The sequence below is a fragment of the Netta rufina genome (genome assembly GCF_964035555.1).
Source record: "Netta rufina genome assembly, chromosome: 1".
In the NCBI taxonomy this organism is placed as follows: Eukaryota; Metazoa; Chordata; class Aves; order Anseriformes; family Anatidae; genus Netta; species Netta rufina.
The window spans coordinates 175,062,811-175,090,397 of NC_140123.1; the positions used below are offsets into that span (position 1 = coordinate 175,062,811).

At 37.8% G+C, this 27,587-nt stretch overlaps 1 protein-coding gene across 4 annotated transcripts in view; it reads right to left on the bottom strand.

Moving 5' to 3' along the window:
* The window catches only part of TMEM117 (transmembrane protein 117), a 212,957-nt gene that overhangs the window by 95,467 nt on the left and 89,903 nt on the right, over nt 1–27,587 (bottom strand). For all 4 annotated transcript variants that reach the window (XM_084285635.1, XM_084285633.1, XM_084285634.1 and 1 more), the window contains one exon: nt 24,202–24,301. In XM_084285635.1, coding sequence (XP_084141761.1) covers nt 24,202–24,301 — 100 coding nt within the window. The remainder of the gene's footprint in view (nt 1–24,201; nt 24,302–27,587) is intronic.

A 27,587-nucleotide genomic window follows, 5' to 3' on the forward strand; every position in this document is an offset into this window, starting at 1 on the left:
CTAACTTCTGCTCTCCATTACACAGCTGGTCACTTATGGGCAAGCGCATCAATGTGAATGTATGGCAAGGAGGATCATTGTTTTATACCCACCTAAAAAAGAACAAAGTTCATCCCAAAGACTTTGCTGTTCTTTTTAAATTCTTGTGCATCACAAGACAGTCAGACTTTCCTGTCACAGTTTATTACACTCTCACCAGAGCTGTTTGAAGTAAATTACAGATCCTATACTCCTGGTGTCTGTCACCTGTTCCTTGTGAACAATATGTTATGCATATAGCACAGTTAGCATCAGCATGGAAGGTATGGTCAATTTAGGAGCAGCTATGCTACAACATTGCTGCAAAGTACACATGAAATACAGAATTCTTAAAAAGATACCAGTCCGTTATTCACCCAACACTGAACAAAATTAGGAAAATTACTCAATTCTAATTATGGTACACAGTTTAAGAAATTAAATAAACAGTTTTAGAAATTATATCAACAGCAAAATAGTTTCTAAATATTAATTAAAGGTTCTATTTAAAAATATTTCATGCATGACTTCCTTACCATCTGTATTTGTAAAGCTCCAGAAGAAGAAAAATTTAACAACATCTGGTTAAAAATATTTGAAGGTACTAATGGTACACTGCTTCAATCTAAATTCAATAACAGTATTCACCCTCTCTTAGAAACATACTCTTTTACAGCTGAAAAGAATACCAATATATTCTTTGTGTAGACTTGTCATATGTCTACAAGAAGTGTCAAACTGTATTTTTAGCTATGGAGTTTACTTAATCCCACAAGACTTTATCTTGCCTTTATGTTGACAAATGAACAAGGCTGAAATATACGGGATCGGAGCTTCTGTCAAGATACACTGCGTTTCAAAAGTCATTGTTCTTGCACAGCTGTTTCCTTTAAGCTATTGGCTTAAAAACAGTTTTATTACTCTTCTGGGTTTCCTGTTGAACTCCTCAGTAGCTGTAGTTAATTGTCTCCAAGCTTTACTTTTCTAAGTAAAGAGAAGCCAAGAGAATGCAGTAGAAATATAATATGGTAGCAAATGTGATGAGGTGACTTTGATAACTGCTATAACACACAGCTGTGTTCTGGCTCAATTTTATTAGTTCCATGGTCCTGTTTTCCAAAATATATTCATGGTGTATTAACAGATCGAAGGAAAAAATGTTGCCTGCAACACTTTTAATACCTTTTAATTAGTAATACAGGCAATAATTAGTATTAAAATTATGTTTTGATTCGTATCTCAGACTTCATTTCTCTTTAATGCATTGATATTTAACAATGAAGAAGACTCTACCAGCTGCCTATTCCAGTTCAATTTCTTCTATACTGATAAACAATACATTTCATCAGTTTATATATATATATAGTATTAAGAAATTCTAGCAGATTAAATATAAACTTTTTAATCTAGGTTTTATAATAGTTTGTTTTCACAAACACATTCTTGTATTGAATTAAACCGGGGAGGAGCCCTAGAAGCTTCCCCGTCAGACTAACTAGTTTACAAGCAAAATACCGTGCATTTGTGTGTTTTAACATCACCATAGACAACCTCTGCTAGACCTCACTTAGAAATACTGTCTCGTGAGAAGAGGATCTGACAGATCTGTAAATTCGGTAAAATTATATGTATAGCAGTTACGTTCATCCTATCTACACAAGCTGAATCTTGTACTCCTTCCTGAGTTTCCATTTATGTTAAAATAAAAACAAAACAAAACAAAACAAAAAAAAAACAAACAAACAAAAAAAAACAAACAAACAAACAAAAAAAAAACAAACGTATAATCAAATACAGAGAAACGGGAAATAAAAATGGCCAATATGGCTCTGTAGCACCAGAGAACTAAGAGAAGTTACTTTCACTGTTGGAAGACTTGTTCTGGACAACTGTACTGCCCCATCAGGATAATGGACTTTCCTTCACCTTTTGGAAAAGATTGATCATGGGTGAAGTCTGCCAGTCTGACCAGCCCCTATGGAACCAGGGCAATTCCCTTTACCTCCATTTGTAGGCTGCCCATTCCAGTCCTCAGCAGAATATGGGGCCGTTATGGGACTCTGACTTGTTTAGAGCTACCTTGCTACAGGTGAGGAGAAATGTAGCCAATGCAATTCCTTGTATTATCTCTGGAAAAAGGGAGAGAAAGAGTGAGTAAAGTAGGCTCCTACTGCTGTAATAGACATGTATCTACTCTCATTCAATCATGGCTTTCCTTCAAGCAAATTACTAAACCAAAATTGCCCTCATATACCAAAAAAAGATTTTTATTCTGGAGGGGATGACAACATTGTTTACACTTACTAGAAAAGATGAAGGAACTATTTGAACCAATGATGATAGATTGCATTTTTTAAGTCGGGACTGGCTAGTGTAGAAAATCAACACACAAAACTGAGCATTCCTTAATTCTTCTACTGATGCATGAAGATGTCCTTATAAACTGTAAGCTCTGTACAGCACAAGGAGGATTCATGATCTTCAAATCGAATAATTTAATAGCAACTGGTATAAGCACAAGAAAAATATGATGAAAAAAGAATAAAATTTTTCTGCCATACTTACGCATTCTAATTGCTTTGCTTCTGATGGATGAATTGCAGAATAAATTCATTGAAGCTAATATTGGAAAGAGGTACAAACCATCTACCTCTGTTTCACATTTGGACCTGTCCTGCAATACACAGCACCTCTGGCATACAGTGTGAGGGTATGTGCATGCTTATGTGCATGCCTATTCTCTCGGGCATGCTTAGCATTCTCTTCTTTCAGAAAGAAAATGACAGACTTTGGCATGTCTTGAATGTTTTCTTACCAATATGTGGGAGCCCGGATTTCTCTCACATAAGCTTAACTGTTGTTTGACTCCTTTTTTTCTGAGGAAAGGCAGACACTTTCAGAGGAGATTCAACTCCTTGAAAGACTAAACTGCCCTCCAAACAGAGACTAGTAGCAGTCTCTCTCCATTGCCTAGAGAGAGTCCCAAAGGTTGTGACACTTTGCACATAAGTGCTGTGGTTAAGTGCTTAAAGTAGCAAGGTGGTTTGCTGAGTATGGCAGCAGGAAACAGATTCCCTGCTTCTAAGTTCCAAGCTTTTTCTGACCAGAGATCTTACCCAAAACTTATTTCGTCTGATTTTTAACACGTATGACGAAGGAAGGGTTATCAGGTTGCCTATAAATGTCATTAAGGTGCACAAACAATAAATAATAACTGATTTGCTTATTGCCCCCAACATAAGCCAGTACAGCAACATCCTCAAAATGCTACAGTAACACTAGTGGAGGTAATACTGGACTTTGTTCCTTTTTGTCACTGCCTGTGTGCAGCAACACATGCTCAACAGAAACATGATTTTGAATAATCCTTCAAGGTCTTGTTAGCTGCTCTATGTAAAAATATTTCAAGAGTGTGACACAAAACCTGCTTGTACAGAATAGTCAGTCTGTCAGACACGCTTGTGAGCATCAAGTCTCTTCTTTTTATATTTAGAAAAGGGATAGGCACATTTTTGTTCAAAGCACCAATTAGTTCAATGGAAATACTTGTTTGTTGCTATTTTCAAGCAAATTAAAGGCCAAAGAAAACACTGTGTAAAGCAGGGAAAGGAATCAGACTACAGAAGGATTGCTGTTCCTTAGTTACACAGCTATGAAAAGAGCTAGATTGGAATTGGTGTTCTTAACAGGACGTTCTTAATCATCTGGTCAGCAACTGCCACCATATGAGCAAAGTGGGGAGCACACAAAGCTCAGTCCCCATGCATACTGTGTATCCCAGGGATGCAGAGGATGCACAGCGTGTAGGAACTACTCCTTGACCCTGTCAAACCACTACTGCTTCCTCTTCACTCACAACAAAGACAAAGGAGAAATGAGGAAAATCTGCCACCCTGGTAAACATCAACATTTTGTTGCACGAAGTACTGAACAACATATTGAATCTACAAGTACAGATTTGGCAGCAATGATCAACACATGCATGACCTCCAGGCTTGATTACTGCATTTCATTGTATCCAAGAATGAAAAACATATATTGCAGAAAACTCCCACTGCTCCTAAAAGCAGCTGCCAGTCTGCTTAGCAACACCAGCCCCTATGAACACATCGCCCTGGCATGCTGGGCTCTGCACAAACTCCCCCATGATTTCAGAGTCCAGGTGAAGGTCATCGCCACAGTCTTCAAAACTCTCTGTGGGAATGCCCTTAGGTACTGGAGAGACTGCCAACCCCTTTGCAGCAACGACCTTCTCTGACAGCTATGTTCCTCTGGAACAATGAAACTGTCAGCCAAGGGAAGAGGCTCAGCAATGCATAGGACCTAACTTTATAGAAGTTAAATCTCCGTGAGAGCACTACCACTCAGAAGACAGGGAAATGACTACATCTGACCAACTGCAAATCTCAGACCTTTGGCCTGTCTCCCCCAATAACTGTGTCATCCTCACTCAACCAAGCCATGCAAAACCACAGCATAAATGAGAACAAAATAAAAAAACCTATATATTTAGTAAGCTTTTTTCTTACTGACTTAGGAAGAACCATATGAGATAAAGATATTCCAGTTTAGCAGAAAGTGTACATATTTAACCTGAAATGTTGCGTGCCTTGAACGGATGGGATGCCAGCCACCCCAATGTATGCTAATTGCCAGATGTAAATACAAAATAGACATAAATAGTCAGATGAGCAATATCCTTTCATAATTTCTCCAATTGTACTACTACTAGACTAGAAAACAAGTCTGGAAGACTATCTATTTACTCTATTACAAAGTTATTTTATGTTGAAATTAATGAAAGTCATGGAAAAGTGAAATTCAAGACATTCCTCCCATTTTCCTGTGTATGTTGAATTAGCATTATTGGTAATTGCAATTTATGTTCTTTCCCTAGAAAGACAATGGTCCTTACCACAAACAAACATACTTCTTTCCCCTTATCCCATGAAGTGCTTTTTCCTTTTACATTGGGAACAGCTCAACAGTGGTAGGAAATTCTAAGTAGTCTGCCTAAAGTGCTGTATTTACATAGTAGAGTGCTTGAGAAATATTTCCTTAAGTATTTTTGAAAACAGACAGGAAGATTCTGTCTCAGAAAAATTATACCTGCTTTAACAAGGGTTAGCATTGGTTAGCATCTGAAAGAAAAAGGGCACAGATTGCCACAAACATTTGTTAAGATCAGATGGAACAGACCTGAACTTTCTGTACTCTTCTCATGCCAGTATGATGCCACTCGTTTACCCTTACCTGAGATATGGGTTCTACTGAGGCAAACTACTGCTCAGGCTTCAAAAATTTGTCAGCTGGTGGAAGCAATCTGACTGCCTGTAAACCCTCAGGTAATAAGATGACCTGGCATGAATACAAACATATATAATTCACTCAAGGGATTACACTTCTGACATCATCAACTACAAGAACTTTGCCTGAATGCTTTATGGGCAGCGGCAGAGACCAGGAGCAAAATCCACATTGCTCTCTGAAGTCATGCAGTATTTTATATAGAACAGACTGAACTCTTCAACATTTGAAGTTCAAAAACTTTTAAAAACATACTGAATAATTCAAATTTTCCCTCAAGTGACCTCAGTGAAATGATGCTGGGGGCTGGATTCAGTGTTTATAAGTGAACTGAAACAGGAGCAGCACCTAGCAGAGCTACAGCCTTGAAGGAGTGGGGTCTGTCTTTAAACTTGTAGGAGGCTCCTCACTCCCTGGTGTGTAGGCTTGATCCATACACTGTCTTTTATACCGATGCTACCATATCAGTTAGAGGATGATCATTCTAGCATAGTCAGTCAAACTTTGATAAGGGTGCAGGTACATCAATATGTTGATTCAGCTTTTTACTCTTTCCTTTTAAAAGTATCTTGGCTCTAACTTCATTAGTACATATAACCTGCAGCTCCAATAAAAGTCATTTTTAACAAACAAACAAACAAACAAAAATTTTATCAATACTAATTGCTGATAGCCAAGAGAGTTTGTATAGATTTTTATAAGCTATAGCCACACGGACAGCACAGGGAGTGCTTCTGTAAGGGAACCACATTGTTTCTCTGCCTGGTAATGTCATTTGTGAACACAAGCTAATGCAGGGAAGTGAGTATATTTCTTCTGTGCTACTACTATGCTTTACAAGCTTTTGTTTTTGTTTTTGTTTGCTTTTATTTGAATATAACTGATTCAGTCTGCTCTGCTTCCAAAATTATTTAATCATTTGTAGCAATTGCATACTTTATTCTGAAATGCATTTTATCTTTAGCAATTAATTTGTTTTTCATGAATCAAAATATCTAATGCCAATCTGAATTTTCTCTAACAAGTCTGCCCTACACTGGAGTATTATAATCAGTTTATTTCAGCCAGCTTCTGTGCGTCATTATGAATAGCAGATGTAAAGAAGTAGTTTAATTGCAGAGAAAGGATTATATTCACCAAATTCTACCTCATGCAACTCTGTTAAAGACAACAGTTGCAGCTAGGGTTAATTTAGCCCACTGTGTCTTCTGTAATTTCCTTTAATAGTGTTTTGAAATTATAGCTATTAGTGCATTGCTGTGGTCATGCCCCTGCTGCACTCTTGTCAATCTCCCAATTTCACTTACTTGGAAACAGTCTAGTGGACTGCTTTGATTAAAACCTCAATAAAAGGCATTCAACCGTTTATATTTTATTGATGTCTTTGACAGAGAGGTCTCTTCTGGGCTGAACAGGAATGCACAGAAAACAGAGAATATGCATCAGGACGGCACAGCAAGTATAGTCCTTAGCACCAGCAAGAGCTGCAAGCGTGTACACCATCCCCTCTGAGCATCAGAACAAACTGCACCATTGCAACGGAGACAACACCATGCACATGGGTGCAAAATTTACTCAGCTGCCAAAGACAGAAAAGGAGAGTGAAGCAATTGAACTAATGTTTATAATTATTATTACTCCATACTAACAGCATTGTACAACTTGCAAAAAAAAAATATATATATATATATAAATAAATAAAAATAAAGTCAGTGAAAGAAACAGTCAGTGCCTTAAATTTTTACAGCATAGTGAACACAAACTACATAAGATAGAAGTACAATAGACAAAGTCATCGTAAGTTAAATTGGCAGATTTTTAATTCCACGTGAAAGAACTGAAGTTCAATGTGTACTGTGAGGCTGTTCCGTCTAACAGTACTGGACAAAAGACTTGGAATGAACAAATTACAAGAGCAGAAGGAAATCTGAAGAGTTTAAGATATCAGCCAGTGTGTGGTATACAGAAAGGAGGATGGCAGGAGGGGAAACGGGTAGAACTTGAAATAAGAGGTATTTCAGAAACAATAAGAGTATCCCTGCATATAACACACAGACGTAAGAGTAGAGAATGTCATTTTTTGTGCAGCAACAGTTTGAAATGAATGACAGGGGATGAGATAGAAAAAAAGCAAAGTAAGAGGAAAAAAAAATAACAAATTTCTGAGGTAACAGATTATGATAGCAAAATTCACCAGCTAGATTTTAGAGCCTTTAATATAAAGTCCACATTACAGCCAACTTCTCAGTACCATTCTGGTTATACCTTCTTGTCAAATAACTGGAATTTTATAACACTTGTTAGTAATTCAGGTTTTCGTTACAGAATACAAAAGCTCCATTCCACTGAGCACTAAACAAGCCTTCAATAACCCAGCAGAGCAGCAGCACTTAACCTTCAACATTAGAGTGGCATGCAGCTTTCGCTGCATCAGATCATCAGCTCCCAAATCTCTATGCCTTTCCAAAGGCAAAATAAGATGCAAAGCTGACCTGACAAGACACCAGAAGTACACCCTGACGGAGAAATAATCAGGCAGCGTTGGCATCTGTTCTGAGGTCATACCCAAATATCTGGCTAGGAGCATCATGTGGCTGATTCAGGCCTATCATGCTACTTCAATTCATTTAAAAGCTGTTGGTCTACTAAATGGCATAAGATAACCTTGGAAATAGGTTGAATCGATATAAATTGTAGGTTAGCAAAGCATGGATAAGCATTGCAGATGGTATACGCCCAGCCTGTCTTTGGTCATACCAATGAGAACAAGATGCCAGGAAATCACTGCCGGATGAGAGATTCAGAAGAAATCAATGAAATGAGGCTTTTTGTGGTCACATGCCAGATTTGCAACAAATGAACTATATTTGTTTGCCTTATACAGATTAGGGTACTGTAGGATTAATAATATCCAGTTGCCTCATATAGATGAAGTCTGTTTTCCATTAGTAGAGAAATAATACAAACAGGGCATCTCTCAGAACTGAATCAGTGCACACACACAGGTTTTAATCTATACATGCCCACAAATCTTCTCTGCAATCAGTCTTGAAATTTCAATCGCTTAAATAACTTTTTTTCCTAAGAGTTTGCTAACTTTAAGGTAAAATTTCAGATTCTGGAGGATGCAGTCATGCTTGTTCCCATTACTGTTCATACAGTCCTCGATTTCATGCTGCTGTTGTATGTGAATTCTTTATGTTTTATTTGCATTATGGTTTAATTTATTCACTGCTACATGAGCTTCAGATTTTATGTGAAGTTCTTTTAATGTCTTGCCAGGAAAGCCTTGCCATTCTGCAAGTCTTCCTTTACCTTTCTTACTTCCAAAGGGATGTTTGACAGTAAACATCACTATGCTTTAGCTCCGCTTTTTGTGTGGTACAATTTCTGGCATTTCTCTATCCCTGCATCCAGAACATAACTTTAATACCACAAATAAAAACATCCAAATCTGTCAACCTACAAATTATTATTTATTTGTTACCCTGCACCTTTATTACCTATTATTTATATACTATTATTTCTCTCCACTATTTATTGGAGAGAAATAAACAGTTTTACAATGTGGTTCATTTGCATTATTTCAGATGTCCACTACACTCCATGCACTCAACATGCCTTTTTCTCTCCACCAGTTATTAACGTAGTCCAGAACATTCAGCTTATATTAAAAAATGGAATATAAACCACACTCTTTATATTACCAAACCACCATTTGGTCACACAAATCCTATGCTCAACCTCTGTGCCAAGTTCTAACCCAAGTGTGATGCAGATATCTCACCTCCCACTTCTCCTGTAGTGAAGACCAATGGCAAATGGCTAACTTTGTACGGTACTGCTGGGTGGTGGAAAGCCATACAGGTATAAAGACTTGAACATAATCTGCTGTGGACATGTGTGAGGCCCATGAGTGACAAAAAGAAGTCCCAAGAAACCAGTGTGAAAAGTATGGGCCTGTCTATGACAACACTTAGATGTCGTAATTTGAGCTGTGTCTCACCCTAGTGCTAGGCCTTCGCCAACAACATGCTGATGAAATCACACCTACATGATCTGTCCTCCCTGATAATCCTTCTGACAGTGCTCCATCAATTTTGTAGTAGATCAAGTTGTTAAATTACTCTACTTAAGTTGTTTCTCGCCTGCTTATAGGTGAGGAGAAACCTTTTAATACGCATTTATGGCTGGCTAAGATAAAAACCTAGAGCAGCTCCTCCTGTTTATGATTCCCCTGGGCACTTACGTTCCATTTTAGTTTTCTGTAGAAGAAGTTATTCAGTGTTTCTGCCGAGAAAGATACCATTTAGATACACTGGAATGCTGCCATCAGTGGAAACAGAAAATAATTTTACTTAGACTTGAGGAAAACAGTGATGGGACAAATACGGAGCTGAAAGCAGGGTTCTCATCTCATCTCCATCACCAATTCCCCAGATGAGCCAGACAAGCAACAAAGCATTTTCAACTGCAAGATACAAGGACTGATGAGCTGCTGCCCAATATAAATCCTTTTGTCATCATTTACACTAATATAAAGGTCAGTGTAACTTTATTGGTAGGTGTGGGTAACACCTGATTAATTTGGCCTGAAAAAAGCTTTATCTGTGAGCTTTTTCTTTGCTTCAGTTCTCTGTTATAAAAAAGGGGGATATTTGCATACCCATCTCCACGAGTTGCTATAAAGATCAGTCCCTAATGTCTGCAAAATGCAAAGCCTTTTTTATTACTGCCAGTGTAGGAGGCAGTGATTTCTTTTGTGATTTGGAGAAGTGTAGTACTGTACGAAATTACAAAAATAGCTGTTTAATGGAGGCTTTAAAGGTACTTACAAAAGTTTAAGTGAAACTCGACAATCTTTCTAACCATTTAAAAGAGTACTTGAAGATCCCATTTCAAGTAATGTAAAATAACAATAAAAAGAAACGAAGGAAAAAGTAGAACCATCTTACTGAGAGCCTTTTATTAAAGGAAGTTTTATAATGAATTTTAATTCAAATCTATTGAATATTTTTATTTTAATATCTCAGTTATTAAGAAGCATTTGTATATTTTAAGTCTGTTGCAGTCAGCAGGACTGCACCAAAGTTAAACTTGGGTTTTGGCAACAAAGAGTTTTTAGAAGCCAATCTATCTGTTTTTGTTTGTTTGTTTGTTTTTCTGCAGAAACTGTGTTTGAGCATGTCAAAATTGTAGTGTTTCCTGAGCACAACCACAAGTATAGATTTCAAAAATCTGACCTTCTGGCTACAGTACCATAATTCTGACTTTGACAGGTCCTAAGATTTCTCCATTTCAGGCTTAGCTTTACTGTCAACATCCTTACATATAGGGTGCAGCCAGTGATTTCACCCACAGGTTAACAATCCTCACTTGGTGTGAAGCAGGATTCTATTATTTCTTAGCAGGTTGAATGAAGAGAAGACTTCTCACACTATAGTACAAATTCATATATTATGCGATACCACACAGGAAAATTAATTCTGTGCTGTGGTTACACAGGCTTTTTCTTAATTGCTCTCCTGATGTATTGATCTTCAGAATGTGTGAGTTGAATTGACCTACTGCAACACAAGACACCATTTTCCAGGTACTGTAGCTGTTGTGAGAATAACCTTCCTTTTCTTCTAGGCATGCCTCAATACAAAATGAATGATACCCTGGTAACCTGGGCATTTAAACTTTCTTTCTGACCATACTCTAAGCATATTTTTTCAATAAAACAGCACCAGGCATGAAATCCATACAATAGGAATTTGTTACGGATTTCAATTATGATGATTACACTCTAGGGAATGTGAAATGTGAAGCGTAAAATGAGAAGGCAAGTCTACACAGAAGGAAACTGGACACCAGAAGCAACTGCAGCTTCTTCCAGCTTCATAATAAAGTTTCTCAGCTGAATATCTGTCCCTCAGAATAGTGTCATTTAAGACTAGAAATCGTCTCTTCTTTCTTTATCAATTTCAGCTGTGCTTTCCTTTGTAAAGAAGCACAGATTTTATACATCATTTTGTTAGGCAAGAGTACTGTGATGTTTTTTCATAATAAAACAGATTTCTTTCCTCTTTCCCCTTTACAGTTACCAAGTTCATCATACAGACCCTGAAGGAATTCAGAATTAAAAAAATGCTTTGCTGTGTACCACTGCCATCTGCTGCTAATCTCTCCCTGTGGATACAGAAGGCCTTATTTCACCATATATTTAGTCCATTAAAGATCTTCAGCTGAATTTGCACAGTCAATTCAATATTATTTTTATAATACTTATCAAGCAACCCCTTTCTATTCTACTGTAGAGCTTCTCATTAAACATATTCTCAGATTTATTGAGGTAATGGCTTCGAATATCTTTTTTTTTTTTTTTTTTTTTTTTTTTTTTGCCAATCAGTGAAAAAGGTTTGTGCTTGCAGACTCAAACACAACCAGACAACTGTTCCAGAAAGGAAGTGTCCATCTTAGAGACTCCAACAGTTTACGCATTTGCCATATGTACTCAACAATCTTCAGTAAGAACATGTTATTTCTAGAGCCCCACTTCTGCAGTACTTCTGACACCCACTCTTTCACACCCTTTCTAAGGAGTACATCATATGTCAGAATGCAAAATTGTTGTGTAGTTACTTCAATTTATATGGTACTCTGACTTCAGCTTCTAAATACATGTAATCTGGATATGTCAAGATCTGCTGCATAAATGCCAGCAAAGAAGCAAGTACAGTTCTACTTGAAAAAGAGCAAAGGAGAGTTTAATGAAGAAGAAAAATGAATGTACGACACACTGATTTATAGCTGTATGGCTACCTGAAGCTACAAAACAAACCAATTGAACAGTATTTGAGTTGTGGGAAAATGTATCGTCTCCCTTACACCTTGTATTTTGAAAAAGACTTAGCCATATCTTTCACCTCCAACATTTGGAGAACAGAATAGCTCCCATTAATATTTGACATGATCCTTCATTCATTTTTTAAGCATCTCAGAATACTCAAGATTTCAGAACACAGATCATTCCTGTTCTGGAATTAAAAGAAACTTTATGATGAGAAAAAAAAAAAAAAAAAAGCAAAAAAAAAAAAAAAAAAGCACTGAGATAAGTGAGGTTAAAAGGAAGCAAGCGTTAGGCCTCAGTTTCACATTCACTGCAGTCAGAAGACAATCACCTTAACTTCTAAGCACACCACTACACAATGCCTAGATTGTCAAGTCTTGGCTCACTACCTCGCTTTCCTCTTGGAGTTCCTCACCCCCTACAGATGAACATGTAACATGGAAAAAGCAGTCACTGAACTTCCAATGACCACTGAAGCCAGTGAAGTAAACATGCCCATGCAGCCCTGGGCAACGTGTCATGGACTTTTTGACTAGTTTTGCAGAATTCCCATTTGCCTGATGGACACACATGTTGCACGAGTTAGTCTTTAAGGGGTTTTGGAAGGTATAAGGGAGCACTAAGACAATTAAGTCAGGTATAGGCTTTCTGTGCTTTAACAGTGAGATCAATTACAATGCATTTATATACACAGAATTTTATCTTACACTAAGAGTTATCCCAGCAGCCCTTACAAAACCACTTGTTTCAATATTATAACATCAGAAAATCATACAATAGATGTAATCAAAAAAGAAATGTGGCTTCACTTTTTATATCTGATGAAGTTCCATATTTTCAGAGGAATGCAGTGTGTGGCAAGGTATTCAATAAAAAACCTGTAACTTCTAAACTGTAAACGTCTTTTCCACTTTGCTGCACCTCCTGAGCCTCCTACCACCAGAACTATATAACAACAGTGTGCATATTGATTGCAGGTATATGTCGTCTTTGATCTAGGCTAAATAGAGAAATAATGCTAAAAACCTATATCTTCCTTTGTACCAAAACCCAGGAAAACTACATTCTTATCCATGTGGCTGGGTAACTACAATCACCTCTATCTACTATCATTTCTGGCCTTGTATTAAGTCCTCTTTAGAGCAAGTGGATTAAGTCTTGTTTTCATATAAACACCTGCAGCTTCTAAAGAGTAAAAGCACATTAATAATCAACAAGAGGACTATTCAAAACATACAGTTCACGCACGAACTCACATTATTACAACTAAAGCATGAAAGCACAAAAGAGCAGCTACTTCTGAAAGGTCACACTGCTGTTCAGTATGTCTTGATTTATTCTCTTTTCACCTACAGGATAGCAATAACAGGTATTGTTTAACATCATCTACATAATCTGTGATTGTTAGAGGAAACAGTTCTGGAGAAAGTAAGAACAAGGGTAGAAAATGAGTGCACACAAGGCCCACACATCTGAGAGAGCTCCAGTTATCAGCAAATCTCTTTTTACCCTCAGGCATTTATTTGCTTGGACTGTGACGGAGGGTGAGTGGTAAACTAGGACGTACACAAACAGTGAGACCCACCCAACTACCTACCACATCGACTAGGACACCCGTATGTGGCATACAGCTTTATGGAGAGCAGAAAGAAGTCTTTGTGCATTTTGGCAATGCTAGAAGCAGAGACACTTTCCAGAAGGAATGTAGCATGAACTGCAATTGGAAAGTGCGCCAGTGATGGGAAGAAACTCCACAGCAATCTTGTAAGAGGCAGCTTGCTGTCACCATGGTCAGTCTCAACAAGCAGGGTCTAACTTTTTGCATTTGTCAATTCTTCATAAACATTGTGGGAATTTCTGCTGTTGTCAATTTAAAAAAGAGACATCCATCTTGACACCTCAGCCCACAGATATGGAGAGAAGGGGGGAATAACAAGTATGTTAATTTTTCTGACTGTGACAGAAATTGGAAACTTGAAAGCACAAAGAATTTAAGATTGTATTGTAGAGGTATTACATCCAGGAAGAATGCCTAGATATGGTCCACTGAGTACAATAGGGTACCAGAAACTCTGTGCTCACTCACTGAGGACTATTGGGTTGATTGCTGCCAGGTGAATCTTGACTGACCATCAGCAGACTTTTGGTCCCAATAGAAAAATAATCAGGATTCAAGACTGAAAAGGGAGTGAAGAACCTGACATAGGACTGAGCTGAGAATCTGGACTGCTTTTCTGATAATTAACAGAATCTCTTTAGCCAGCTTGAAACAGCTGTATTCTTGTGGTGAGACCATTCATCAACTGCACTGCTTGGTCTGGAAGCAGAAGATATGACATTACTTTTTGATTTCTAAGGCAAAGAGAACTACTGTAAATTAATCCTAATTTTGCAAAATCCATTCTCGGGCCACCCCTCTATGTTTTCCAGTTCTGGGTCAACATCAGAGTGCCTAGAACATCAGCTGCAGCCTTCTCACAGGATCTTTTGATTGTATTCATATATCGACAAAAATGACTGATAGTTTTCAGATTACTGAAAATCCTCAAGTGCTACAGGGAAAAACTGCTCAATTCACGTGGTTTAAATAAAATATAAATCAAAGAATTCCATTGACTTATTAATGATACATAATTAATCAGCAATCAGTGAGCTATATATTTGGGATCAGTGCCAACACTATACCTGATAAGTCACAATGCCTGACACCAAATCTTAACAAACATTTTTGAGACCCTTCTATGACTATTCCCCAAATCAACAAATCAGCTCGAATCAACACACATGACACACACATACTAGGATGCTCCTGCTTTATGTGTGCCCATCATTCCCTAAAATCTGCTGATTTATACACTGGAGAAAGAGCATCCCACAAAATCACATACACACACTCAAGGTGCAGATCTCTGCTTGGTGCATGGTGTACTAGGAGCACACTTGGAGTCAGGCTGCTCATGGCAATCAAAAGGGAGGATGCTCTGCCTTCTTGAATTCTGAGGTGAGGTAGTCTTCTTCAGTAGAAGATGCTGAGGCTTTTATTGATAGATATACCAAGCACATATTTTAAAGCCCAGAAAATGGTTATCTTCATGCAACAATGACACCTGCTGTGAGGATGAGCTGAAAGAAGTCACTTGCTGGGAAAGTGACAGGGATGAAGTAACACCTCTGGCAATGCCTGGTCAGAATTCAAATGACAAGGTAACAGGGGAATACAAAAAAAGATCAAGCTTGAAAAGGCAGATAATTATAATCTAGAGTACACGAACAGATGGCTACACCATCAATCAATGAATAAATAATAGTGCAATCTGACTTGATGGGATGATTGGATGAACTCAGATGACACCAGGCACACTTCACCTTATATAACTAGATCCCAGCCATGAAGAAAAGCAGGATGTGGCACATTTGTGCCCTACAGAATTGAAAATACAAAATTAGTGGCCTTGTATGACTGGGTGTATGAATATCAGTTGTGCTGATGACTTTACGTGTATGTTTTTCTACTGGAGATAGAACAACGAGCTACAGAATGGCTCTACAACTGGCCCACAAGAAGGATGAAAAAAGCAAAAACAGAAATGCAAAAGAACAAGAAGAGAAAATGTCATTGTGCCTGCTTCTTTGAATGAAAAGTAGCACGTTGCCACAAATGCTGTTAGTCACATTCCCATGCAGCCCTGGCAAGTGATTTTAGGAACGTGTCACCCACCTTGGTCCTTTTGTTTCATGCTTCATAGTTAAATATAATTTCCACTACTGAAGTACAGTGGAATTGTTAGCTATACAGTATTTCAGATGCCACTGCAAATTCAATTACAGTTTTATTTTGTCATTTGATATGTCAGTGGAATAGAAACAATCAAGAAGATTGACACTGATCATAATCTGAATTGTCATGCCCAATCCTTGACAGAGGCATAAGTTAGAAAAGGTGTCAGTCATTCAAGACTCTTGACTCTCCAAACTATCACGGAACAAGTGCCAAGATGGTGGAGTTTTCTCTCCTTGTAAATAAAAAAATAAGATAAAATACTATGCTTTGCAGAACAGTATTTTCTGGAGAGAAAGATCACTCTTTAAGACTCACTTAATTTAAGAACTAACACTTGTGGCTATGCTTTTATAAGGGAGATATGTACAGAATCTCAGAAACTTCATTATTTTTAATGATCGTGTTACAATTTCTTTCAGCATTTTTTAAAGTGGTGTCCTGGCCTATTTTAAAGGAAGTTTCATTTTTTAGTCACACTAGTATTTTATTTTATATCTATTGGCACTGTAATAGTTCGGTGTTTCTGTTCTTTTCTTCAACATGATAGTATTTGCACCATCAAGGTTGCTCACTTTGTTTGAGCATGCCCTGTTACCTCATACACATTATGAGATGAGATAAAAACAAAGAGGCAAATCAACCTAATTTCTGCATAGCAGTGATGAATCCCTTGTTCCTCCAGGATGTCAAAATAGGTAGTCACATCTCAGAGCAAATGAGGACAAGAATTATCTTCTGTTTTAATGGACACAAGGGAAGCACTTTGAAATCATTTAATAGCTTGTTCTTCTATTCTACAAATATTTTAGAGGATTGCAAAGGCAACAGTCAAAAGTAAATATCTCCAAACACTGTTAAAATTCATGCTAATAGTTTTGCAAAGAATGATTTAATGGCAATAAGTAAACACTTATTCTTATTATAAAAATGAATACAGAATACAGCAGAGAGTGCATAATCTACAGGTACTGGATATCTAACAGAAAATAAAATCAAATTACTGGTTTACTAAAGTATAATGTGTGGGCTACATTACTTCACCCTGCACTGTATATTACAGTAAAGCATTATGCTGCAAGTTTATGAAAGACACACTAGCATTTACAAGGTCAAAATGAAGAGTTAAGCAGGTATGTATTTGTTGCTGTTAAATACTTCTATCCTAAACTAAGGCAGTTATATTGTAGCCACTGCCTGTATTGCAGGGAAGCAGAGAAAAGGTATATATCAGCAACAAGGCCAAGAGGGGCCCAAGTTAAAAGACTTAAACATCCACAGGTTCCTGTGTCCAAAATGATCATTCAAAAAATAGCCACCCAGCAATGGAAATAACCAAACCTTGGCAAGATCCTCCTTGTCTAGCCCTAAGGGATCCAAAAGGCTGTACGTCACACAGGAAAGAGAGGTAATTTATCAATGGTTGATGTTCTCTGAATATGTAACCCACACACATATTCAGAATATAGGTTTTACCACAGACAGCGACATTTCTGTCTTCAGAGTAACATTAACGGCCGTGTTCAGGCTCTGCTGCCCCTTCTGTTATATGCCAGAATATTTGTTTGAATATTGTCTTTGTTTCATACAAAGTATTTTCACATTAATTTTTGTTCACCTACAAAACCATGTGCAGGCAATAATATTAAAGACTTTTGAAAGACAAGGAAAGATGAAATGAACGAAAATGAAGGAAAATGTATATATAATTTTTAACTGCTAGGAAATAAGCTCTCTGTCTTTCACCGAGAAACCACACAAAGGTGGCTCCAAACTGTTCTCCACATTCATAGTTCCTGAGCTGGGACCATGTCTTTCATACAAACAGCACGTTCAGGGCCACTTAACATTGTCTGAGTATTTCTTTAATGGCAGCAGGGAACACTGAGGCTGTGAAAGGAGTGCTAAGTGGCTGGCTCTGTAAATATCAGGAATGGGGATATTTCAGAACAGGATTACTGAATGAGGTCAACAAAGCACGTGGATAAAGGAGATGTGGTTGAAATAGCCTAACCTGAATTTTTTAAACGGCTTTTGAAAAATCCCTTATCAAAGGCTTCTATAGAAACCCAACAGTCAGAGCTTTAGGGAAGGTCTTTATGTTGATAAATAACTGGTTAAAAGACAGGAAACAGGAGGTAAGTAGGTTAGCCAGACAGCTCTTGCAATGGAGGGAGGTCATTAGTGGAGTTCCACAGGGATTTGTGCAGGGGATGCAGTTGTTCATCATATTCCTAAGTAACCTTGTGAAATGGGTGAGCAGTGAGGTGAGAAAGCTTTATAATGATATTAAGTTATTCACAGTAATAAGGATGATGACTTGCTGACTGTGAAGAACTGAGAAAGGTCCTTATGGAAGTAAGTCCCTAGGCAATAAAACGGCAGATTAAATTCTTTGTAGATGAATGCAAAATGATGCACAAAGGGCAAAACAATTCTAGTTTCCCATATGAAACAAAGGCCCTCAGCTGACCATTATAGCCCAGGAGCAAGATCTTCAAGTTATGATAGATAGTGCCATGAAAATATTATCTTAGTGTCCCATACTGTCCCATAGCATCCTCCTCCCCCATCCTTCCCCACACTATTAGGAGCTAATAGGAAAGAAATAGACAATCAGGGAATATCACAATCAGCTACAGGCTTAACTAGCTACACCATCACCAGCCATGTAGGACATGTTAATCTCATAAGATGGAAAAATACAAAAGCCCCCTTCATCACGGAGTGAAGATAAAAAATGTCCAATAAAGAAAAATGAAAAGAACAGAAAAAAATACCTTTCTTTCAGCACTAACAGAGCCAGAACATGTAACAGGGTGAGATTTGTCCTTTAGAATAACAAACACAGAAAACCTGGTATGTCCAAAAAAACCAGCAAAGTACATCTCCTGGAGCTTTTTCATTTAGCACTGAAAATCTCAGGGAACAGAAAATCTTACTCACAGAAGAACAGATAAGCTTTTTCAAAGGCAAGCAGCATTCCACCACAAGTTATGTGTCATGATATACAGCCATGATCCTTCAGGGGAACATAAAGATGTGTCTCTGAGGCCTGAGAAACTTCACACAACCAGGGAAATTGTGTGTTTGGGGTCAATATCCTGTTCCACTAATAACGAAAGGTAGGTGTGGATTCACCACTCAGTAGCAACCTTCTGAAATCCCAATACTATGTCCTCACAATAAGTCTTAGGCAGGTTTCTACCTCCATATCCAAGTGAATAGGAAGAGTGTCTCTGTCAGTCCTGGATAATGGGCCAGTGGAACAAGTGGTAACCTATCATTCTTCCATCCAGACCACTGGAAGTATTATTTTCTACTAGTTCTTCTGCTAAGATGGTCAGAGACAGAAATGGCGCTAGGAGTATTCATGGTCCCAAGTGAGGGAAGAGTCCAATTGAAATTAAGTGAATTCATCAGAAAGAACAGTCAGGAGTTGTGACAGTGATTCAGCTTACACTCTGGGACACCGTGACAAGTACTGCACTAAAGCAGTCTTGAGAGAAGTCTTAGTTTCTCCATTTTTTCAAAAACAAACAAATAAAAGCACAGTGGTACAGATTTATTAAATACTAGTTTGATAAATTATAAATTAAATCATCCCTTGAATCTATCATTGCTCCTGATGATGTGAGTCAGAGGAGTCTCTGTGGCTCAGTGATCTCTCAAACCTTCTTGAGTATCATCTAGCAGTTAATGAGGAAAAAGAGAATTTCAATTAAATTACTTTGCAGCAGGAAAGTAAATGGGAATAGGATGCCCTGTCAACAGGATCAGACCCTGATGAAGTTTAATGTCAGTCTCTGGCTGAAGTTGACTGCTCCAGCTTCAGCTTTTGATAATACTAGCAGTCAAGGTATCAGGACCTTGTTTGTACTCCTTCACACATATGTAGGGCTTGTAGGCAGAGCTATGTCATTAAGCTAAGCAGCAATGACAGGTGGTAAGCAAATCTCTCAATGTTGTATGAGCGTCATTCATAATGCAATGCTGATATGTGATCGTTGGAGAGCCGAAAGAGCCATCACCCAGAGTGGAGGACAAAGTATTGACAGTCAAAAAGCCAACACTGCCTGGAAAGAAGCGGGGAAGCAGTCTTCCCTCCACCCCACTAGGAAATTGCAAGGAACAGAGGAAGCTCTGAGTGTACTCTGCCCTCTCTGTCAATATTCAGTGCCCCTCTCTGTCAATATTCAGTGCCATCCACTCCTTTTGGTAAATTTTCAGCATGCTTTACCACACATGCTCAGGACTGGGTCCTCACAAAACCACAAGTTTTTGTAGCAAGTTGCTCATTTTTACAGAGAAGGTCAGGAGGCCACCCAACTCTAATCATCAGAGGTTCTGCCCTGGCCTGAGTTCCTTCCCCAGCCTGCTCACACTCTCCCACTTGAAAGCCCTAACTGTTAGTTTATAGGCTTGTCTGGGTGAAATGTAACCTTTTTTTTTTTTTCTTCTTCTTCTTTTTTTTTTTTAAAGCTATCCTACCATGCCAAATCCTGTGGCGTCTGCCTCAAAAGCACTCCCCAGGAGAACAGTATGCATTCTATGAGAGCAGGAGACTGTCAAAGAAGGCACTTCCCTGGCTTCAAAGAGGAAAAAAAGAGAGGCAGTTAGTGTATTGAATCCATTCGTCTCTTCGCAGACCTATTTAGGACATCTAACACTTCCTACAGACTTCAGCAAAGATGATTATTAGTATTACAAGTTCTTGTCTAGAGGTGCAAAGGAGAAGGTCTTGTGCACCTGGAGCATGGCCCCATTCCCATTACACAATGGAAAAAACGTTTCTGATTTTATTACAAATTGAGTCAGACTCTGTCACCAAGCTAGCCAGTGAACAAGGAAGTGTTGAGGTGAAAGGCTTACTTCTGCCTTTTAAATCCAAAACAAACAGCAATCCAAAACATATCTTCCCATTTCAATCACTTTCCTGATTTAACTAGCCTGCCCTAGCTGTACTAGGACAGCATTATTGTTTATTGATTCCTCATTTTGAAAATGTAATACCATCTGTTTTGCTTTATTTACAAACTTTCCTATTAAGCAAGGAATAAGATCTTAATTCCAGTATGATTCCAAGGCACTGAAGTGAAGGCAACATCTGCTTTTTCATCTTCGGATTTGCAGTCAAAAGGGTGGGTGGCTTCCTTGCAGAATCTTCTTAAACATTAGGAAACAGAGCCACTGCTGCGGATGTGAAAATGTGTGATGGTTCCATAACAGCCTTTCTTTTTTCTGTTTCCAAACAGAATTGGAAGACTCCATAACTGCACAACAAAGAGGGCCTGTGGCTGCTGATCAACAGCCAGCTGAATGTGAGCCAAGTGGCCAAGAAGGCCAAGGGCATCCTGGCCTGCATCAGAAATAGCATGGCCAGCAGGACTAGGGAAGTGACTGCCCCCTTGTATGCAGCATTGATGAGACCACACCTCAAATATTGTGTTCAGTTTTGGGCCCCTCACTACAAGAAGTGTTGCTTGAGGGTGTGCAGAGAAGAGCAATGAAGCTAGTGAAGGGCCTGGAACACACATCCTATGAGGAGCTACTGAGGGAATTAGGGATGTTTAGTTTGGAGAAGAGGCTCAGGGGAGACCTTATTGCTCTCTCCAACTACCTGAAAGGAGGCTGCAGTGAGGAGGGTGTCAGTCTTTTTTCTCAGGTGATAAGTGACAGGATGCAAGGCAATGGCCTCAAGTTGCATCAGGGGAAGTTTAGACTGGATATCAGGAAGAATTTCTTCATAATGGGGATGGTCAAGCACTAGATGGCCCAAGCAAGTGTTGGAGTCCCCATCCCTGGAGGTATTTAAGAGACTTGTGGATGTGGCACTAGAGGAAAAGATTTAGTGACAGGACTTGGTAGGTCATGTTGGACTTGATGATCTTGAAGGTCTTTTCCAACCTAAATGATTCTACAATTTTATAATATGTAGCAATCCCACAGAAGACTCATGTTACTTTGATATTGTTCCCATTGCTTGACATGCAGAAAGTCAAGCAAATTCAAACAGTATAAAGTATAAACTACATGACTATTTCTGCTCATGTAGAACAAAATTGCTAAAGTTAGGCTGTGTGACAGATTTTCACCAATGCACGTGCTGTCCACTGTTCCTAATACCTGACATTGTATATTTTTTGATGTTCCTTAGCTGCCCTTAAACATTGTCATTTCCATAGATTGATTCACACACTTTGTCTAGAGATTTGCAAAAACTGCCCCTCCAGTCTCTTCTAGTCTCTCCGTCATTCTTTAGTGACAACTGGAATCTGATTTGGCACAATCCAAATTATCCTCCACTGCTGAAAAGACTTGAAAGGGTTTTCAGTACACAGGAAAGAGAGGGTCAGAAGTCTCGTGACTCTTGAATCAAGGCATTTCTATGCTTTATAACGTGCTTCATGTAACAGGGTTTTTTATTTGTTGGATTGGTGGTGGTTTTTTTTTTTGTTTGTTTTTGTTTTTGTTTTTGTTTTTGTTTTTCCTTGAAGGAAATGAAAAAAGGGGGACTTAATAAGTGTAATATTACCAATATTACCTGATGTAGTGTGACTTAAACAGACTCTGCTGTCAGAACTCTAAGTCATGTATGTCTGATGAACATACCCTCTCAATTCAGCTTAGCTTATGCATCAACTTTCCTTAGACAGTTGTATAACGCTGTTGAAGCCCATAAAATAAAGGGTCAAGTTAAAAGCGTTCAGAAGTAGCCCTGAATTTTATTACTGATTCAGTAAAAACCCGCATTGATGGTCAATATCAGTTAACTCACCAACTCTGCAATGTCCCTATTGTAAGCTTGCATATGCAGATGGTTTGCTCAGCACTTGATTTTCATGGCCACCATTTCACAGAGCATAATTTGTCTTGGACAAACCACTGGTACATACTAAACAATATACTGAAAAAAATCCTTGATGCTGTTTTTCTCTTTTCCTTTTTTTATCTGTCTGTTGTACAGTATGTTCCAAATATATGGAGGATAGAAGATAAATTGCTGTAAACTCAGACTCCTCTTCTAAGACTATTCTTATAGTTTTATAGACTATAGTCTTAGAGTCTCACAATTATTCTTATTTGAAACTATTCCTATAGCGTTTTCTCCTAACACGTACCAGAGCCCTAAAATTCATATACCTTGGCTTGTTCCTTTGTTAACATCATAGGTTATTACAGTTACTGGCTACACCCAGTGCTCAGATTTTTTTTCCCTTCATGTTCATATGATAAGTGATATGCATTCATCATCAGACAATGTTCCCTGTTTTAATGAACCCCCTTAGAATTATGTTGATCATTTTGAATAAACAAACTGAGGTATCAATGAATCACTAGGGGAAAAAAATGATTTAGATGAATTAAAAACAAACCTGAAAGCTTAAAAATGAACTCCTTTCCCTAGTTTAAATGAATGTCATACAGACTTCAGTTACTAATGTAACAGTCACAGTTGTTATTTCTTACCTACACTAATCATAAAATCTAATGTTAGTTTAAAAAAAAAGAATTCACTTTTTATTACTTTGTGTTTAAGAAATGCTTTTCCCAAACAATAAAAACACATTTGCATATGCTTCATCTTGTTACCAGCTAACTGTCATTTTTTGGTTCTCTTTCGCTAAGTAGGTAATTGGACAGCCAACATTTCAGGAAATAACTTTTTTAACAACTATAATCCAAGTGAAAAGCAGCCTCATAAACACATCTAATCTTTTGTAAAAGTTTATTCCTCTAAAGCAGTAAATTAAAGACAAATTTGATCTGATAGTTTCAATTCAAACAGGCTACCTTCAAATTCTGAGAAGTAACAGTTTTACTTTCTTTCCCTTACCTCCATTTCTCTTAATCACATCATTCAATTACTTGTAATTCTTTTAAATCTTTTTCATTAGATTTGTTTTTCTTGAATTATTACTCTGTTTCACCAGATTGCCAGTCATGATGTCACTTCAGAGCAAAGAAGGGATACTGACTGTGCTGTCTTTACATAAGTCAACAGCAAAGTTCCTACTCATAACAGAAGGAACAAAGTGATGCTCCAATTCATTTCAACTGAAACTCTTTAGGATTCCCAGCTAATTAAATACCCTGCCATTCTGCCACTTTGCCATTTGTATTTTTTTTTTTTTCTATTTCTGAGTTGAAATACTCGAATACTTCAAGAAATGGAATTTCTCTCTTCTCCTCTCCTCTTTTCCTCAAAACACAAAAATTTACTCCTTCTTTTTCTTTTAAAACATAGTATTGTATTTCTTACCATCCATGCTGTGACAAAATCTCCCATCCAAGTCCCAACTGCAGCTACCTTCATAAAATTTTCATTCCTGATGCCCATGAAGTCTGTTATAATGTATGCACTGTGGAAACAAGAACACAGTCTGTAAGCTAAACACGTTGGCTTAATGCAGTTATAAAGAATTTGCTTTAGTGACAAAATTTATGATTAACTGTGAAAGATTTCCCATTTCCTGCATAATCACTTTTTCTGCTAGATCTGAGTCTTGACATAGTACTGAACTAGGATGGGTCAATTCCAATTAGAAATGGAAATGTGAATCTGATTTTACAGCCCACGTCTCTTTTGAAGGTGCTGAAATAACTATAGGCAAAGGCTTTAGGGTTGTGAATAGCTTCCAGAAATAAAAACTATTTTACACTTTTTACCTCTTTCTCTGTACAAATGGAATTGCAACATTTGCAGTATTGTTGACTTTGCAAAATCTTCATGAAGAAAAATGAAAATCTTTAACTTCTCTTCAAAAACTAATTGAGTCACTTGACTTTTAAGTCTACCAGGTACACAAAAACATGTTTCTAAACACAAGATTGCAAGGAATAGAGAATTTCAGTGAGAGGCCATTGTTTCTTGATATATGTAATAATGTATTTCCGTACATAAATTTTACTTAAATCCTAAAGAAGTGCTTTCATTCTGTTTAAATAGTGCAATAGATAGGATTTAAAACCTTACATGGTAATTTGACCTCTACTCTTAAATTCATCAGGAAGATAAAAGGACAGTTAAGGAGGTAAAATTAATTGTGCTGGATTAAAAATTCTTTAGGAGAAAGCACAGCTTTTAATGTAGTCATATCCTTGGCTAAAAGGCTTTTATAGTATTTAGGAAGACACGACTCCCCTCAGGAGCTAACGCATTGATTAATTATAGCCATTGTATTTTAACTTCCCAAGTGATATCTGTGTTTTCAAGATATCTGGAAACACTGCTTATATAATGCTGTGCCTATTTAAGGATATGCACAACCAACCCAGTTGCATGTAACAACTTCTTTGAACATTGCATTATTCAAACCTTACCATTATTATATACTCGATGTTGTAATTTCTAGGAGCTAGGGGACGATATCTATGCAACTGGATCAGCGCAAGATGACCGCTCTGTCTAGAGCAGTCTTATTAAAATCAAAACTTTTGATCAGGATACAAGGTCTTGCTCACACAAATACATGGACAGCACTGAATCACTACTTAGATATAAGTTAGTAAGTTGTAGAGTATAAATGTTAATGTCAGTGAATGGTTTCATGACAGATGTGTAAAATGGTACACTCTAATGGTTCTTTTGATTATACACATTTGGTGACCTTTTAGCTAATATGTTACTAAAAAAAATACCATGCATTTTTTTAATCAGTTGAACATCTAATCAGTTAGCTTAGAATTTCTGCTGGAATTAAAATACTAATAAAATGGGGAAAAAAAAAAAAAAAGTTTTTCCGAGCTATTTTTAATTATGTTCTATGTTGCTAATAAGATCATTGATATTCTAAATTTATCGTGTTTCTAATAAAGATCTAAGAACACAAAAGCAGCTATACTGGGTCAGTCTAAAGTCTCTCTGTTCCAACCTCCTGTCTCCAAGAGAGGACAACAGCAGATACCTAGGGAAGACTGTAAGAGCAAACAAGCACACATTTTCTAGATGCATTCTCCCAGTCTCTCTGTAACTGGGAAACAATTGGAATTCTCTTTTTTTTTCCTGCACCTTGGTTGAGTTAATCTTGTAACAACTTGTTAAGCTGAAAAATAATCAGGTCTGCATTCCTTAAGGAAGTGTCTCATTAATAAAAAAGGCACAATGTGAACATCAGCTGTAAGAAGTGACCCCCAAAAGCAACCTGGGTATCTTTATAATTTTTGTCAGTGTGAAACACATGCAGAAAAACATAGTTTTCACCTTTTTTATTCCCATTTCTCATATGCATTATACATTCTCATATGCATTATACATGATTACAGGTGTACAGAAACTGGCTGAACACTTGCACAGTACTGATGAAAACCAGGCCACTAAGGTAACTCCTATAGCCCACTGCATATAGTGAGCTGACCACAGCCACCCATGGCAGGATGATGTATACACGACAGGTTATACAAAAAGGCTGAGAGGCAACTTCTCACTGTATATAGGTATTAGCATGTAGAAGAGATATCAAACTAGAAGTAAACCATTTTTTTTAATTGCAATTGAAATTCTCCATGTAGTCACTTGTTTTCATTTATGTTAAAAGTATCTCAAGGCTTACAGTAAGGTCAGACAAGGTGGATACAATACTCAAATACATAGAAAGACCTTGAAAGCATCAGATCATCCTAGCAGTCCTTTCTGAAATTTGAAATATGAACATTTGAAATATGAAAGCATCCAAGAAGCCTAGTATAAATTGTGCATTGTAATCTATAATGAATGCCACAATTAAATATGCAAATTGACAGAGCTTCAGTTAGAGTTAAAATGACATTATTATGAAGAAACTCATAAGAATGTCATCTATGTATATTTTAAGTGCATTTACTGATTAAAATAAAATTACAACTTTTATGGACTGTGAGAAATATTTTCAGGACTATCCCTGCCTTGCTAGGAATAGTAATGAAATACACTTCTATTCTATTAACTATTAGGGAAACACCATTCCCATTTTTAAAAGGGGTAGAAAGGAGGACTCGGGGAACTATAGAGTGGTGAGCCTCACCTCTGTGCCGGGGAAGATCATGGAAAAAGTCCTTCTGGAAGCAACGCCAAGGCACATACAAGACAAAGTGATCCGAGACAGCCAGCATGGCTTCACCAGAGGCAAATCCTGCCTGACCAATCTGGTGGCCTTCTACAATGGAGTGACTGCATCAGCTGACAGGGGAAGAATGATCAATGTCATGTTCCTGTATTTCTGTAAGGCCTTTGACATGGTCCCATATGACATACTAGTCTCCAGATTGGAGAGATAGGGATTTGATGGGTAGACCATTCAGTGGATAAGGAGTTGGCTTGAAGGCCACACCCCAAGAGTGGTGGTCAATGGCTCTATGAACAAGTGGAGACCGGTGATGAGCGGTATCCCTCAGGGGTCTGTCCTGAGACGGGTAGTGTTCATATCTTTAAGAATAACATAACCAGTGGGATCGAGTACACCCTCAGCAGGTTTGCAGATGATTCCAAGCTGCATGGTGCAATTGATACACCAGAAGGAAGGGATGCCATCCAAAGGACCTGGGCAAGCTGGAAAAGTGGGCCCATGTGAATCTCATGAGGTTCAACATGTCCAAGTGCAATGTTCTGCACCTGGGTCAGGGCAATCCCAGACACGAGCACAGACTGGGAGAAGAACTCACTGAGAGCAG